At 32.9% G+C, this 16,719-nt stretch overlaps 2 protein-coding genes and 1 long non-coding RNA gene across 4 annotated transcripts; 2 read left to right on the top strand and 1 right to left on the bottom strand.

Moving 5' to 3' along the window:
* Positions 1-528: 528 nt before the first annotated feature.
* LOC104230191 (uncharacterized) lies at positions 529-972 on the bottom strand. The gene has a single exon (XM_009782933.2). It carries the CDS (start codon positions 970-972, stop codon positions 529-531), a length of 444 nt encoding a protein of 147 aa, XP_009781235.2.
* A 1,705-nt stretch (positions 973-2,677) lies between these two features.
* Positions 2,678-4,747, top strand: LOC104230187 (uncharacterized). 2 transcript variants are annotated; one of them, XR_011406518.1, is made up of 6 exons: positions 2,678-2,735; positions 2,821-3,267; positions 3,759-3,807; positions 3,890-4,047; positions 4,485-4,564; positions 4,673-4,747. It is a non-coding gene; the product is annotated as an uncharacterized lncRNA (long non-coding RNA). The 2 variants fall into 2 exon arrangements; XR_011406519.1 differs by lacking the exons at positions 4,485-4,564; positions 4,673-4,747 and adding an exon at positions 4,118-4,205.
* A 2,478-nt stretch (positions 4,748-7,225) lies between these two features.
* Positions 7,226-14,088, top strand: LOC104230189 (uncharacterized). Its single transcript, XM_070172698.1, has 6 exons — positions 7,226-7,723; positions 8,779-9,646; positions 9,761-9,870; positions 9,970-11,269; positions 13,790-13,858; positions 13,943-14,088. Exons 1-6 carry the CDS (start codon positions 7,226-7,228, stop codon positions 14,086-14,088), a joined length of 2,991 nt encoding a protein of 996 aa, XP_070028799.1.
* Positions 14,089-16,719: the final 2,631 nt, after the last annotated feature.

Below are 16,719 nucleotides of genomic sequence, written 5' to 3'. Positions count from 1 at the left end.
TATACAAATAATTACGCAAAAAATAATACAAGTACACATATGACTAATACATTTTCCTACATATTGTATGAAAAATAATTGTTCCGTGTAAGAAAAGAACATACTCATAAAAAATTGAGGGTGAAGTAACAAAAGTTGTTCTAGGGTGCTTGTAAACCTTTTCTTAAAGAGAATTAAAGCAACGTAAAGGAAAGTTAAAATTGTTAAAAGATCACTGAGACTAGAATACTAATTAATAGGATACTACTCCTTGTTTGTGAAATTTATAAAATTTCACAAATAAATATATTCTTAAGAACTACATAAGAAAAATTATAAAGTGCAATAAAAATTACTAGATGTTTATTCATTACATACTACGAGTAGGAAAGCATAAAAATTAAATTGCTCAATTATCTCTAACCACAGATCCATCACCAATCAAGTGGTTTATTTTTTCATCAGGGTGCTCAAAAAAATCTGCCACATCCAAGTGGGTGATGTCAAATTCATTGTCATAGACAAGATTGGCTTCAGGGCCTTTATTCTTCAGAGATGCTTGATAAAGCTCAACCAAATATTTTGGTATGCGACAAATTTTGCCCAATGCCCTTTTCCACCGCAACGATAACATTTAGTTTCTGAACCCTCTGCGTTTCGCTTCTCATCTTTCCCTTTCCATTTTTGGAAGTTATTTTTCGGTGGAGGATGATTAACATCAGGAAATTTTCTTCCTAGGATATGAGCACGACCACGACCACGACTACGAATATGACCACAACCTTTTCCACGATTAGCATAATGAGAATACACCTCATCCTCTTTAGGCAATAGTGTAGACCTAGTGGGTCGATTTTCGTGATTTCTCATAAGCAATTCATTGTTTCGTTCAGCCACAAGTAGAAGAGAAATCAACAGACAGTACTTTGTGAAGCCTTTCTCTCGGTACTGCTGTTGCAAGACCATATTGGAGGCATGAAACGTTGTAAACATTTTTTCAAGCATATCATAGTCACTGATTTATCTCCACAGAGTTTCAATTTAGAAGTAATTCTAAACATAGCAGAATTATATTCAGAAACAGATTTAAAGTCTTGGAGCCTAATATGAGCCCAATCATATCGTGTTTGTGGAAGAGTGACCAACTTTAAGTTGTCATATCTTTCCTTTAAACTATTCCACAAAACAAGTGGATCTTTCACTGTGAGATATTCAATTTTCAACCCTTCATCAAGGTGATGGCGCAAGAAAATCAAGGCCTTAGCACAATCTTGGATAGATGCTTTATCTTTATCTTTAATGGCGTCTTCAAGACCCATTGCATCTAAATGGATTTCAACTTCCAATACCCATGTCATATAGTTCTTTCTCGAAATTTCAAGGGCAAATAACTTTCTTTTCATAATATCAGACATAATTTAAAAAATACAAATTTGAGAAAAATTATATCTTAATTTTCTCAAAGATCTTCTTGAGATGGTAGAGCCTCATGCTGATAACGTGTTATAAAATATAACCCAAAATAACAATAGAGAACAAGCAAAAACAAACTAAGAGATATAGAGAGAAAGAGAGGAAGAGAGATTTTTATTTCTTCTTCAATTGTGTGTATTTTTCCTATCTATTACAAGGCCTTTATATAGGCATAAAAAGTGAAGAAAATATGTCATGGAATATGTCATTGAACATACAAAATATGTCATTGAATATGTCATTAAGCATTTGAGATGAAGATCGTGGAAGAAGTGTAGACATCCACCATAATGTGATATTTATCATAACAGAATCCTTTTTCTTACGAATATTTTTAATTCTTTTGTTTATGAGTTTGATTGGAGTTGTTTCACATATTAAATTGTAAAGAACAATATAAATATCTTTGGGCTAAATAAGGCTACTAAATTGTGTTGTTATTCATCATCAACATTTTTTATTTGAATATGAAAATATTATTCAAAGAAATAAAGGTTAAACGAAAATTTAAAATGATAAATTATATCAGCAAATTTTCATTGAACTAAGAGAATGAACTTCTTGAAAATTCTGGAGGTGAAAAAATTGGAGAAGATGAGGAGGAAGATAGGAAACTCACTTAAGCTGTGAAGGTACAGAGAGTTTCTTTATATTTTCATTAACAAGAAAAATACATTTTGTTATATTTTCTTGTTTTAGCTTATAGTATATAGTTGTGATGTTTTCTTATTTTCATGTGTTTGAAAAATGTGGTAAATTAAAAACTCCTAGAGTGAGCGAATACATTTTGGGAATCATTATAGTCAAGTTGTTGTAGAGCTAATATTAATCTGGTATAAAGCTATTGAGTATGTTGAACAGATGAGCTTCATCTAAGGTAAAATTCCCAGTCTTTCTTCAGTTCATGGCATGGTATAGCCGTTTAATTTTTCCAACCATCTTCTCCTAATAATTCTCCATTCATCCTCATAATTTCTAATTACAATGATATTTAATGTGTATTAATTTTTGATTATTAAATTGATAATTAATCTTGTGCCTACTGATACTCTATTTTGATAGACTATATATAGATGGTGATGACTGTTGTTCATACTGTAACTTGCTTGCTTTCTCTTGCTTCTCATTATTTTCTTAGAATGGCATACTCTTTTCTTTCAGAGTTGGGTCTTCAGAGGGATGATTGGTTGATAAGGGTTAGAATTTGTAGAATGTGGGATTCTCTTAATCCCAAGAAAAATGGAGAGTTAATTGGCTTGGATATGATCTTTATTGACGAAAAGGTACATATATGATTCTTAATCTTTTATATGTAGATTCTCTTTGTAGCTTTTAACCTCAAAATTCTTAACTCTTTTCTTTTATCAGGAAAATTTGATGCATGCTACAATCAACAAGAAACTATATAACAAGTTTAAGGATAAGTTGACTGAAGGTTCTTTGTCTGTTATCAAGAACTTCAAAGTTGTTGAAAGTAGTGGTGGATATAGGCCTGTTGAAAGTAATTTTAAAATTAATTTCTTACTTAAAACTGCCGTCAAGAGTCTAGAAGAAGATATTGTTAATATTCCTATAAATGGATTTCAGTTTATCACACCAGATATGATCGACTCAAGGGTGAACAATAACACTGTGTTATCAGGTATATTCATTATAATTTTTGCTATCTTTTTTTTTTAAATATCCATGTGATTCTTAAATAACTACTTTATGCTCTTCATTTGAACATGTGGTGGGCTGTTTGTGCGGAGTTGGAGACATGGAGACTGTTGGCTCGAGGTGGAAAAAAAGGGACATTCAAATTGTTACTGATTAGTGAGTCGTTTTTCATTTTATGTTTGTTTAATTTGTAAATCCTCCAGAACTTTCATTTCTTATTATGTTTCAATGCCTCTTCCTCAATCCATATTTCTGTTGTAGTTCTGTCAAAGCAAAAATTACTTTATGGGAAGAATTTGGTGAGAAATTCGATCCTTATTTGTACAAAAATGATTCTGGCCCATATATCGTGATAGTAACCGCTACAACAGTTAAAGAATTCCGTGGTAATTATTTTAGATTTAATGATTAAAGTTATATACTCTGTTACTTTGAATATTAGAATAAAATTATTCATTATTGCATTCATTATCAATAGGTGAGGTTAGCTTCGCCACCAGCTACGCAAGCAAAATATATGTAAATCTCAATGTAGACTTCATAACTTCTTTGATCCAAAAGTTTGCAACCGTCTCTGTTGGAGTACAAACTATTGAACGTTCTAATGTTAATAGCATTCCGATTAAGGAAGATATGTTTTTTAACAGGATGAACATCAAGGAGTTGTTGGATTGCGACTGGAGTCCTGGATTAGAGGTTCTTTCACTATTTTGCTTCTTGAGTTTTCTGTTTCTCAAAATTGCAATATGCTTCTAATACATAATTTTTTAAATGGTAGGAATACATTGTTACCATGAGGGGAGAGATTACAAAAATAGACAACCATTTTGGTTGGTACCATATTTCATGCAATGCGTGCTCAAAGAAGATCGAAGCTGAAAATGGTGTCTATAATTGCCATATTTGCAACAAAGAATGCAAGTTTCCTTTGTTGAAGTAAGAAACCAATCTCTAATGTGAATTTGATTCATGTTATTATTTAAACTAACTTATTATGTAAATCAAGGTATAAGATACACCTAAAAGTCAAAGACAAAACTGCGGAGAGCAGTGTTGTCCTATTTAATCCTGTTGCAGAGAAGCTACTTGATACATCAGCCCACAAGTTGTTAAACAGGCTGTCATTAGATAACAATGATGTACCTATCCAAATCCAAAGCCTTTGCAAAAAAGAATTTATTTTCAAGCTAAAATTAAACAATTATAATTTGCAAGAGGGGCTTGAAAATTTTACCATATCAAAGGTTTTCGTTCCAGTTGAGAATTTGGAAATACAATACCAATCGAGGAAAGATAAGAAGGTACTGTGTATATGAAACTTTTAATCCATAATTATATTGGACTTTCATATATATATATATATATATATGAAGTTGTTTTTGCAGGGAAAAAGCTTATTGGAGGATGAAAATGAACCAAAGGAGCAGAAAACAAAAAGATTAATTAAAAAAAGGTAAGCTGATTTACAATGTAATATGTATGTGAATAAACTATCCTTTTCAGATTTAAAATTGGACATGTTTAATAGGTATGTGAACTTGTCTTTTTCAAAACCAAACAGGCTGTTGATGTCTCATTCGATAACTTGGAAGACTCTGATGAAGATCAACATGTCAATGATGGTGTTAAGAATAGAGAGAGAAGAAACATAATCATAGACGACGATGAATTTAGTGATGAAAACACCAACAAATGCAAATAGTAGAGTCTTTAGTGTTGGTTATAGCATATTGTGTGTGCTTAAATAAAACTGTTTGGTCCTCTTTTTAGCCTTTTGTTTGGTTGTTTGAAAGACTGCGAAGAACCCTGTCAAAGTTGTTGGTCATTCACATCACTTTAGAATATGGAAAGTGCTGGCTTCTTCACTGAAAAACTTGAGCTCGGTTTGTCAACTATGTCCTGAAGTTTGTTTTGATTTGATTTCTACCTCTTTGTTGTGGCACTAGAGTAGTTTCTTGCAGATATAATCCATTTATTAGATTGGTAACTTATATTTTCGGTGCAATGACGGTTAAATTGGAAACTCATGGTTTTGGAGCGAATGTTGCCGCTTCTCCTTCAATTTAGGTGTATTGCATTCATCAAGAAAACATAATTACTGTACGTGATGGATAAAGTCTCTTGATGAAACAATCCTTTGACAATTTATTTACTTCGTCTATTTTTTGTCCCAAAGCGAAAAACCAGTTTAAGAGTTGAACAATTAGTAAAACTTAGTATACTACAACTCTGTCCCCAAAGCTAATAGTCACTTAATTGAAATGCACATTTCAAATTGCATCCATTAACCAAGTCAAAAGAGACACAACAAAACAATGTTGATATTTATATGATTCTGAAATGAGGATTGAATTCTTCAGTAAAATTGATGAGCACCAATTCATAGGCCGGCGAGAAGCTTCTCCCCTGCTCAACCAACAAATAATGTAAATACTATATCATATAAGACAACAACAAGAAGCGTACTTAACAAGTGGAATGACCATAGACTGGAAGGAAAAGTTAGAATTAGCAGAAGAGTAATGGCAGTTGTAAATGCAGCGTTGACGTTGATATCAGAAAATGAAAAAGAATCGAGCTTTAACAGAATTCTGTTTCTTGGTGAAGCAGCCTAGGAATGTACTTTTGGGTAGGCAGTGAAATTTAGTGGATATGGGCTCAGCTGTTGAGGTTGTTGCTATGCATTTGCTCTATCAATTTGCACCCTTTGACTTTAATTAGGCTGCTATTGAAATTGAATTTAACATAAAGGCATAATAACGCAAAAGAAAATAATAATCTATATAGATTTGAACTACACCATATAACAGTCACATGATTCACAATTAAGAAAATATTTATGATACACCACAAAATCCCTCAACCCCCACGCCAACTGTTACTTTTGTACCACCAAATCTTTAACGGTACTCTCCTACTAAATAACAAAAAGACAAATCCCTAATTCTTTTTTTTATTTTCCTTATACCAGATTATACTCATCTTCTTCAAACTCTTCAACCAACCAAACATCCATTCTGTTTTCTCTAGAAGTTCAAGCATTAGCACATCCAAGGAAGGCGTGTATTTTGTTTAAACTATCTTATAAAAATAACACATAAGCAAATTCGTTCACTATACCCCATTTAATTCCAATTCCAATTTCATCACCAGGTTAGTTCACTTTAGATTTGCTCCTCCAATATTCATATCTTCTATATATCATATTATTTTTTCATGAATATTTCCTTTTACATGTTATTTTGATATATTTTACTCTTCCAAAATTTTATAGCAGATTAAATGGAATTGGTATCTGCTACTGTTAAGGAATTTAGTGTGTCAGTGAATATTCCGTTAGAGATTACCCTACTACAGCAGCTTTTGCCAGTTTTAGCTCGGCAAGAAAGGATGTTAAAAATAAAATTGAAGAGATTTTCATTAACAGTACAATGCAACCGAAAGAACGAGGAATTAAGTGTAATTAGAAATTGTAGATTCAAGTTTGCGAGACTAAAGCGAAAAGTCTCATTAGTTGAAAGAAATACAAGTATTACCCAATAAAGAAAATAGTTTTGTTTCTATACTTGGTGAGAAGATTCACAAAATTTATGAAGTTAATCAACTTCGAAGGGAGACATGTGCTGCCTCAAAAAAATGGTATGTTATTCTTTACCAAGCTTTATTCCTTAATAATAGTGCCAAAGTTGTTACTTTCAATTTTTGTTGATGTGGGAAGATAGAAAAATCGCATCACAATCTAAGTATAGCATACTTATATTCATATTACAAAATTTGAACTTGACAGGTCATTATGCAACAACTTGGAATTTTGTCCCCCCTACGTACACATGCCAATATTGTGGTGCTATTTTATGGTATGAAGAACGAACAAAAAACTACACAGACATCACACCCTAAATTCTCATTGTGTTGTTCGGAAGGCTGCGTACGGCTATCGTTACTGACTGAACCACCACCCTATCTCAAATATCTTTTGGGAACAGATTCTGGACAACTAGGTATCAACTTTCGAAAAACTATCAGGGCTTATAACTCGATGTTCGCATTCATATCTATAGGGGGGCGAATTGATGGATCTATTAATCGTTCGAAGGGGCCGTATGTTTTCAGGATGAGCGGTCAGAATTACCATCACACAGGCTCTTTGCTACCAGAAATTGGGAAGAAGCCACAGTTTGCTCAGCTTTATATATACGACACTAAAAATGAGATAAGTAACAGAATGAGTTGGCTGTTGCAAGAAGATATTGATCCCAAGGTTGTTCATGAATTATCTCAAATGTTAGATGAGCATAACATTTTGGTAAAAACACTTAGGATGGTTATGGATAGATATAGAGAGCATCCAGAATCTGTGTTCCATCTATGGCTACTATCTGACAGGACAAGAGATGGTCACCAATACAATATACCCACAGCCTCTGAAGTTGCAGGATTAATCGTTGGTGATCTTACTAAAGAAAACTTCAAACGAGATGTTATTGTAGAACATCGGAAAAAGGGACTTCAAAGAATCACAGATTTACACCCAAGTTTCATGTCTATGACATACCCATTAATACACCCATATGGCGAAGACGGATATAGACTAGGAATTCTTTTGGCAGACGTAAACAACAGAAATTCCAAGCGAAAAAATTAACAATGAGATAATTCTATTGTTTCAGGATACAACAAAGACTTAATGAGGGACAAACTCTTCTACTAGCAGGCAGACTATTGCAACAGTACATCGTTGACGGTTGCATGGCAATAGAAGAAGAGAGATTCCGCTATATTCGAAATAATCAAAAAAACTCAGAGTTGATCTTTCCGCTGGATTAATGGATATTGTTCTTTGAGGTGATTCTGATTGTTCAATGGTAGGAAAAACTATTATACTGCCTTCATCACACACTGGAGGACCCCGATATAGAGCACAAAATTATCAAGATGCCATGGCAATTTGTAGGTGGGCTGGATATCCGAATTTTTTCCTTACTTTCACTTGCAACCCAAAGTGGCCAGAAATAAATGAAATGCTCCACTTAAGTAACCAAGAGGGGGATGATAGCCGAGTTGACATCATATGCAGAGTTTTTCAAATAAAATTGTTCCAGCTAATGCAAGATTTGAAAAAGCAGCAACCCTTTGGGAAAATAATCGCCTGTAAGTTCCTCATCATTACATACTCATTGCAGGCATCACTCATCTATCAATAAATTAGCACGAAATGAGTATTAGTAATATGTCTTTTTTGCAGTTAAATCTGTATCATGAAAACAAATATTATTTTATCCTAAAGGATTTATGTTTTTAGACATTTCACTATGATTAAACCTTCCCTTGCATATATATAATAATATATGGCTATCTTTGACCTTAATAATATGTTTGTTTACTTTTATCTTTAATTTGTTTGCTTTATCCTTATCAAGTATGAAGAAATGTATTCTCAATAGATTCACAACAAAAAACAAAATTAAGGTTTGATTTAGTTAACAGAATTATAAGTCTTCGTAATAAACTATTAATAGGAATTTAAAAGTACCACTTTGATGAATTTTTAAAAAGAAAGTCAGCTTTATGTTCTGAATAAATGATGGTATGATTATTAATTTACTTCCATCCTAACTATCACCATATACCATTAATTCTGTAGGTCTATATACAATTGAGTTTCAGAAAAGAGGACTGCCTCACGCACATATACTGCTCTTCCTGCATCCCACATTAAAGAGCCCCTCCACAGACCATATTGATAAATTAATAGCAGCAGAAATACCTGATCTGGAGGTTGATCCTGACGGTTATAATGCTGTCAAGAACTTCATGATGCACGGACCCTGTGGAGAACTCAATCGCCATTGCCCATGTATGAAGCAGGGAAAGTGTACCAAGCATTTTCCGAAAAAATTCAACGATCGAACAAATTTTGATGCAGATGGATTTCCAATTTATAAGAGAAGGAACACAGGTACTCAGGTCAAGAAAAATGGTGTCTTATTAGACAACAGATGTGTCGTACCTTACAATAGGAATTTGATTGTCAAATTTGATGCACATATAAATGTTGAGCTATGCAATTACTCAAGGTCGGTGAAGTACCTGTTCAAATATGTCAATAAAGGATCCGATAGAGCAACAAAAACTGTAGAATATACAGATACCGGTGTAGAAATTGATGAGATTAAAAGATATCTAGACTGCAGATACATATCAGCTACAGAAGCTTGCTGGAGGATCTTTAAATTTGGCATACACCACAGAGAGCCAACAGTTGAGCGATTACCATTTCATTTAGAGGGACAAAATTCAATAATATTCGAAGAAGAAAGGCGAGCAGAAAGTGTTCTTAGTACACCAGGCATTGAAGTAACAAAATTCACAGAATGGTTTGAGGCAAACAAAAAATACACTGAGGCACGAGAGCTCACATATTCTGATTTTCCTACACATTTTGTCTGGAATTCAAGAGACAAAACTTGGACCAAAAGGAGAAATAGCAACGTAGTTGGTAGAATTTACTTTGCACATCCTGCAAGTGGAGAACGTTTTTACATGAGAATGCTGCTTAATTTTGTCAAATGATGCACTTCATTTGAAAGCATCAGAAGAATAAATGGAGTAACACATGACAATTATAAAGATGCATGCTACGCTTTAGGATTACTAGAAGATGATAAAGAGTGGAATGATTGCTTGGCTGAGGCTGCACTTTGGGCAACAGGAAACGAGTTGAGAAATCTCTTTGTGACGATACTTATTCACTGTCAGGTAACTGATTGTAGAAAAATTTGGAATACCAACTTTGAGATTTTATCAGAAGATATAATATCATTACAGAGAAAGAGATTTCGATTGAAAAATTTATAGTTGACAAAAAAACAACTTGAAGCATATACATTATTTGAGATTGAAAGCATCCTATTGAAGATGGGAAAAAGTTTGAAAGACATAGATGGAATGCCACTCACAGATTCAGCTTTACTAAACAATGCCGGAAATCGTCTTATCAACGAGGAGCTAGAGTATGACAAAGATGCTCTAAAGATAGTGCATGACCAATCATTCGCTCTGTTAAATGCTTGCCAAAAGTCAGCGTATGAAGCAATAATAAATTCAGTTGAGAAGGAAGAAGGCCGTTCATTTTTTATAAGTGAACATGGTGGTACTGCGAACACATTTCTATGGAATACAATAATAGCCAAGATAAGATTACAATCAAGAATAGTTCTCCCTGTTGCTATATCTGGAATAGCTGCTTTGTTATTACCAAATGATAGGACATCTCATTCACGGTTTCATATTCCTTTGGATGTTAGCTCAGAGTCAATTTGTGAAATAAAACAAGGCAGTCAATTAGCTGAACTTTTCTTGAAAACTTCCTTGATCATTTGGGATGAAGCGTCAATGGTAAATAAATTTTGTTTTGAAGCCTTAGACAAAACCTTGAGAGAAATCCTCCGAGTGAGGTATGAAAATAGCTCTGATAAACCTTTTGGAGGCCTTACAATTGTATTTGATGATGATTTCCGTCAAATACTACCAGTAATTCCAAAGGGTACACGAGCTGATATTGTTGATGCGTCACTAAACTCCTCTTACTTGTGGCCATTTTTCACAATTTATGAGTTGAAGCAAAATATGCGTCTCTATAGTGGAAGAGTAAGTGATTCTGAGGCTGCTAAAATATCGACTTTCGACAAATGGTTGCAACAAATTGGAGATGGCTCATTTTACGATGATATTAATAAGGAGCTTATTAAATTACCTCCTAATGTATGTATCAAACCATCCAACGATCCAATCGGATCAATTGTCGAGGCAGTTTACCCATCCCTCTTGCAGAAGTACAATGACCCAACATATTTGAAAGAAAGAGCAATATTAACGCCAAAAAATGAAATGGTTCATGAGTTGAATGATACAATTATAAAAATACTACCAGGTGAAGGAAGAACATATTTTAGCTCAGACAATGTGTGTAAAGCAAGTGTGAATACTAATGATGAAGATCTGTTGTACCCAACTGAATTTTTGAACAGCTTACGGTTCTCTGGCATCCCTAATCATGATGTACATTTAAAAGTAGGTACCCCAGCTATGCTTCTCAGAAACCTAAACCAAAGTGAAGGCCTATGCAATGGAACAAGATTGATCGTCATGCATCTCGGTAAATGGTCTGTCAACACAAACGTTATTTCTGGAAAAAAACATTGGCTCGAGAGTCACAATCCCAAGAATAATTATGTCACCTAATGATTCAAAGTGGCCATTCAAGCTTAAGAGACGACAACTTCCTTTAGCGCCATGTTTTGCCATGACAATCAATAAAAGTCAAGGACAATCCCTAAACCATGTTGGATTGTACCTTCCGAAACAAGTATTCACCCATGAACAATTATATGTAGCTGTCTCCAGAGTAACAACAAGACAAGGATTAACCATACTGAATGCTGGCAACGACATAGAAGACCTTGTGTTCATTAAAAATATTGTTGACAAAGAAGTTTTCCAAAATATATGTCTTACAGTTGCAATAAACACGAGGTATTTTTTTCTACCATTAAAGACGTTCATAATTGTGTAGTTTTTTTTAAAAAATTAATTAATTATGATAATTTCTCATCTTCTCTGGCAGCTGAAACATCAGGACCAGCCTCACCTTGCGATGGTTGGCTATATTGATTGAGGAAAGGACAGGCTCGAACACCCAAACATATGATTCTTACTCTTAGCTAATGAATTTCTACTTACTTCTTTGATGTTACTTATAACAATTTGTTATGCATAATACTATGAGCTACACTTCAATTCTCTCAAAAATTTACTACACACTCTTTCTACTCTGTCTTAATTTGCTTCTAAATTTGTTCATTACACTAATCTAATTTTTGAGAAAACAAGAAGTAAAAATACCAATAGCTATGGAGATGAGGAGAGAATCCAGGCAGAAGAAGCAACAACAGACCTTACTCTCCTCAACTAAGGCAAAACATACTGATGGTAGTTTAGTTAAAATAATGACATTGTCTATCTTTTCACATCTCAATTTGTTGATTTGTTTTTTGTTTATTATATTCTTTTGGGATGATCCAACTGCTACTAATGGAAAAGAGGTTAAAATCAAAAGTTAAAGATAGATTATACAGTAAATTTGACTGCACAATTGAAATGGTAAGTTTTGCTGGTAATGCTCCCTGCTTAGGTGTTAATAACTATTCCATTTCCTTGGTTATCTGAAATAATTCCTTTATCACTCACCCGTCATTTCTGTTGCCTCAGTCCTAACTATTTGTGACTTGATGTGCAGTGTTCACATCTAACGGTTGTTCCACAATAGTGGAAAGCATACACAAGTCTGATTACCACGCAATATATTCTACTATTGGTGCTATTTTTACTGTTAATTAATATAGAAAGACATAACTGTGTAAGAGGTTTGTAGGTTAGAAATATGTTGTTGATTATCTTATGTCAGTATCCCTTTGGTTTAAAGTGCACATTCATTTACTATAACCTTAGTAAACAAAATCATCTATTTTGGTATAAGTGAAGTCAAAAGTAGAGAACAACGTCACATAATACATTTGAGTTTAATTTTTTAGTACTACTTTTATAGGCCCTACTCCTTTACTAATCTCCCAGTTTAATTAAAAAATGTCAAAAACATAAAAAAAATACGATTATTTATGCCTGTATTAACATAATACGAATATAAGATGCAGTTATATATGTTTATTTTATAGGGTATAATAAGCATTTGAATACCATATTAAGCCTTGTGAAATGGAATTCTCCACCTCGATAATGGAATACTATGTTTTTTCTATGTGTTTGCATCTACTCAGATTTTTTTTACTTGCCATAGGTGCCCGGGGAGCCCAATATATCCTACATCTGATCTGGCGTGCTATTACAGGGCGCATGAATTCATCTTTACGACTACATAATACACAAATGCAATTCATATGTGGTCAGCTGCTTGCGTTTTCACTGAGGTACTTTTAGTTACAAAATTAACTTTTCTTATATTGGTCCTAATACTTTACTTCTATCTATAATACAAATACAGAACAACAATTGTAACATTAAATAAGTTTTAAAAACAATCGATTGATTGATAAATATTGTCCGGTTATTATGAATTTTAACTGGTAAGATTACAAAAAAGATTTCGCTTTAATGTATGTTATCTTTCTTATTTATTGTTTTTCTTTTTATACACCTATTCACTCATTTTTCTCTTTACCTTCCCATTATATCATTAATCCACCAAATCACTAACGGTTAATTCCAAATAAAAAATAGATCCCTCCTAATTCTCCTATACTCATTCAAATTTTTGATACTCATATTTTTTTTCAAGATCTCCAGACATTCAATTTACCCCTATAAATACAAAAAAGACAACATACAAGGAAGATGAGAGGAAGATTCAAAATAACACAAAACATAACTTCATGAAGAGGAATAATTTTTAAGCATCAGGTTTAATCATAAACTATACATTATTCTCTTATTGTTCTACACAAATCACATTCCTTTGCACAAATAGATATTGTCTCTAAAGTAGCATAACTATTTAAGCATATAAAATAATACATTCTTATAGAGATCTAAATTAAATATACATTAATAATATAATTCAACATATGCTTATTACTGCACAATAAAATTTGTCTTACATTAGGCAGGATTTCTACAATGGATAAACAGATTATAGATCAACGACATCAAACTTCCTTGAATAATTGTCAAGGTAAATTATTTATGCATAATTAAATAATTTAATTAATTTACTATTCTTAGCTATATTAACACTACAATTCGTCTTTTGTTACAGATGTGAAAAAACAACCTGAAGCTTCCTTGGATGAGATGTATACAAGAATCACACAAATGCGAAAAGAATATTTGAAGTATGAACAAAAACAACTTAGAAACGAATTATATAAAGGAGTATTACCAGATACAACATGCAAAGAATGATTATTTATTCGAATATTATGTAATTGCATTTACAAAATTTGAGTTTACATTATTACAAATAAATGTTATTTACATACCATTTATCGACGTTAAAATTAATGAACTTCGTTTTTCATTTACACCATATTAAATATACAACGTGGGAATATAATTACAAAATTATAGCATATTTTAACGATCGCGCGAAGCGCGGTCACGTTCCCTAGTTCACCAATAATCTTTCCATTTTTATCTTATAGATAGCAGATTGTAATTTGATCTATTGGTCCAATGAGTATGATAGTAATATCCAAACAACAATGGAGTAAGTTTATTTATTAAGAGATCCGTTTGGTCCTAGCCCCTTTCTTTATAATTGATCAGGCTATTTAATGGTAAGCTAATGGATTTCTAATTTATTTTTCTATAGGTTATGTGAGGGTGGAGAATTCTTGAATCGCATTTTGGCCAAGTAAGTAGCATGAACCAGGTTTAGTTCATTCATGGGATGTAGTACCTGCTTTAATTATAGGTTATTTCTGGTTAAGAAGAATGCTTATACATGTTATTGATAATTTCTTCTGACAACCATTATACCGAGAAAGATGCAGCAATAGTTGTATGTTAGCTGCTAAAATATGACGCTCAATGTAATTTACATGTTGGTGCATCGTGATACAAAACCTGAGGCTTGCAAGAAGGTATGTACTTGCTTTAGCTGGTTCTTGGGATTTTATGTTGCTTTTTTTTGCATATCTTTCTTTTTTTGTGGGTTTTTCTCTTTAAATCTCCAAAGGGGGATTTACCATCAAAGGCTATAGATTGTGGTCTTTCAGATTTCATAAGACCAGGTGTTTGGATATCCATAGATCTATATAATAATATATTTTAATCTAAACTCATTTTGCTATGGTGAATGATCTTCATTTCTCCATAAAATCTGTTGAAGTCATCACTTAAGTATGTATTGATTTTCCCTCGGAAAATGTAAACGTATGGCTGACTAATTAACTTAGGGAGTAAATTCTAATATATTATTTGCAGCGCATATTAGGTAGTCCTAGACGTATTAAAACGTAGATCAGGACCCCATTATTGAGCATAGAAAACGAAACTGCATGATGAATGAATTATGATATGATAGAGGAATATTTTTACTTCTATTTATTTTATGACACTTAACTATTTGCCTCATTCGAACTGTTCTCCCTAAAATAGTTGCAGCTAAATCCTTAGCTTTAATTAACCAATACCAAGTCTCAAATTTGTTAGTAGGACTAAACACTTCTCTAAAGAGATAAACTAGTCGTGGCCGCATGCTCGGTTCCTTATTTAGCAAATGACACTCTGTTCTTTGATTTTGAAGTGTCATTGTCCTGATATTAATCCATTTGATAAAAAATTTTGTGCTTCAGATGCAAGGCCGGAAACAAGCAAGATATATAATACATTATTACGAGTTTTTAAATGGTATACATTTGCTTATTGTAAAACTAAAACTCCAGTGTTCTCGCCTACTATCTATGTTCGTTTTATCTTTGATGAATGACATTTTGCTCACTTTATTTTATCATTTCAGGTCATCATATGATATGATGTTAAGAGATTTAACATGTGGAAGACTTTATTATGATCAAGAGTTAGAAAAATGTTATAGACTAACTATTATTGCGTATTATGAATATTTGATGACATCAGTTAGTAATCTCAAAATTTCAATAGCTTTTGAATTTAAATTCTATATTTTTTTCTATATATTGAAACTAAAATTATGGATTAGTAGTTTTGTTACAATTGTTTTAATTAAACATGTTATGCTTTCTAGAATGAACATGAGCATATTTTATTAGGAATTTATGTTATTATTTAGGTGCAAATATTATTATATCTAAAAAATTTATTGATCATGTTGATATCACATTAAATGATAAATACGCACAATGTTCCTTGACGTATTTAATTGCAAGAAAAATTCGAATATGGGCATAGTTTTAGTGCCAATACAATGGCTGTTAAACACTCTTTGCTATAGCGGCAATAGAAAATGATATTTTCGGCCATATCAAAAGCCAATAAAATAATATAAAAAGGATGATTCAGGGTAGTATTAGTGGCCATAGTTATTGCCACCAAATAACTGCCGTTATAATTTAGACCTTTAGCGGCAATAGTTTGGACCTTTACCAACACTTCATGTAATTGCCGCTAAAGGCTTTAGCGACGCTGGATATAACGGCAAATAATTAATTACCGGTAAAGGTTTTTGCGGCAATTATTATTGCCGCAAAAGTACATAATTATTGCCGCTAAAAACGTCTTTTCTTGTAGTGTGCTCCTCCTGTCAGCACCCTGTGAACCATGTAAGGGACCTTGTCAGTTGGGAGAGAATTTTCATTTAGCTTTATCTTGATGTGGAAAGATCTTCTTCAGCACCAGCTATTCTGGCGCAAATTGTCTTGGTTTGACGGTTTTGTTGAAAGCTCTGGACATTCTATTATGATAAAGCTGACCATGACATACTGCGTTCATCCTCTTTCCATCGATATGGGCCAATTGTTTATAGTGACTTCTTATCCATTCTGCATCACTGAGTTCGGCTTTCTATATGATTCTTAAAGAAGGAATCCCTACCTCGGCTGGGATGACAGCTTC

The sequence above is a fragment of the Nicotiana sylvestris genome, chromosome 4, assembly GCF_000393655.2.
Source record: "Nicotiana sylvestris chromosome 4, ASM39365v2, whole genome shotgun sequence".
NCBI classification, from domain to species: domain Eukaryota; kingdom Viridiplantae; phylum Streptophyta; class Magnoliopsida; order Solanales; family Solanaceae; genus Nicotiana; species Nicotiana sylvestris.
Note: the sequence above shows the minus strand (reverse complement) of the source record. Positions and strands in the feature narration are given on the sequence as shown.

Bases quoted from the DNA above. Each gene is read 5' to 3' on its own strand.
- LOC104230189 (XM_070172698.1), top strand. From the start codon at position 7,226: ATGAGCGGTCAGAATTACCATCACACAGGCTCTTTGCTACCAGAAATT. The intron at 9,647-9,760 runs GTTTTTACATGA...GCTACGCTTTAG, and splicing joins ACATCCTGCAAGTGGAGAAC to GATTACTAGAAGATGATAAA. The intron at 9,871-9,969 runs GTAACTGATTGT...AAAAATTTATAG, and splicing joins CGATACTTATTCACTGTCAG to TTGACAAAAAAACAACTTGA.
- LOC104230191 (XM_009782933.2), bottom strand. From the start codon at position 972: ATGTTTACAACGTTTCATGCCTCCAATATGGTCTTGCAACAGCAGTAC.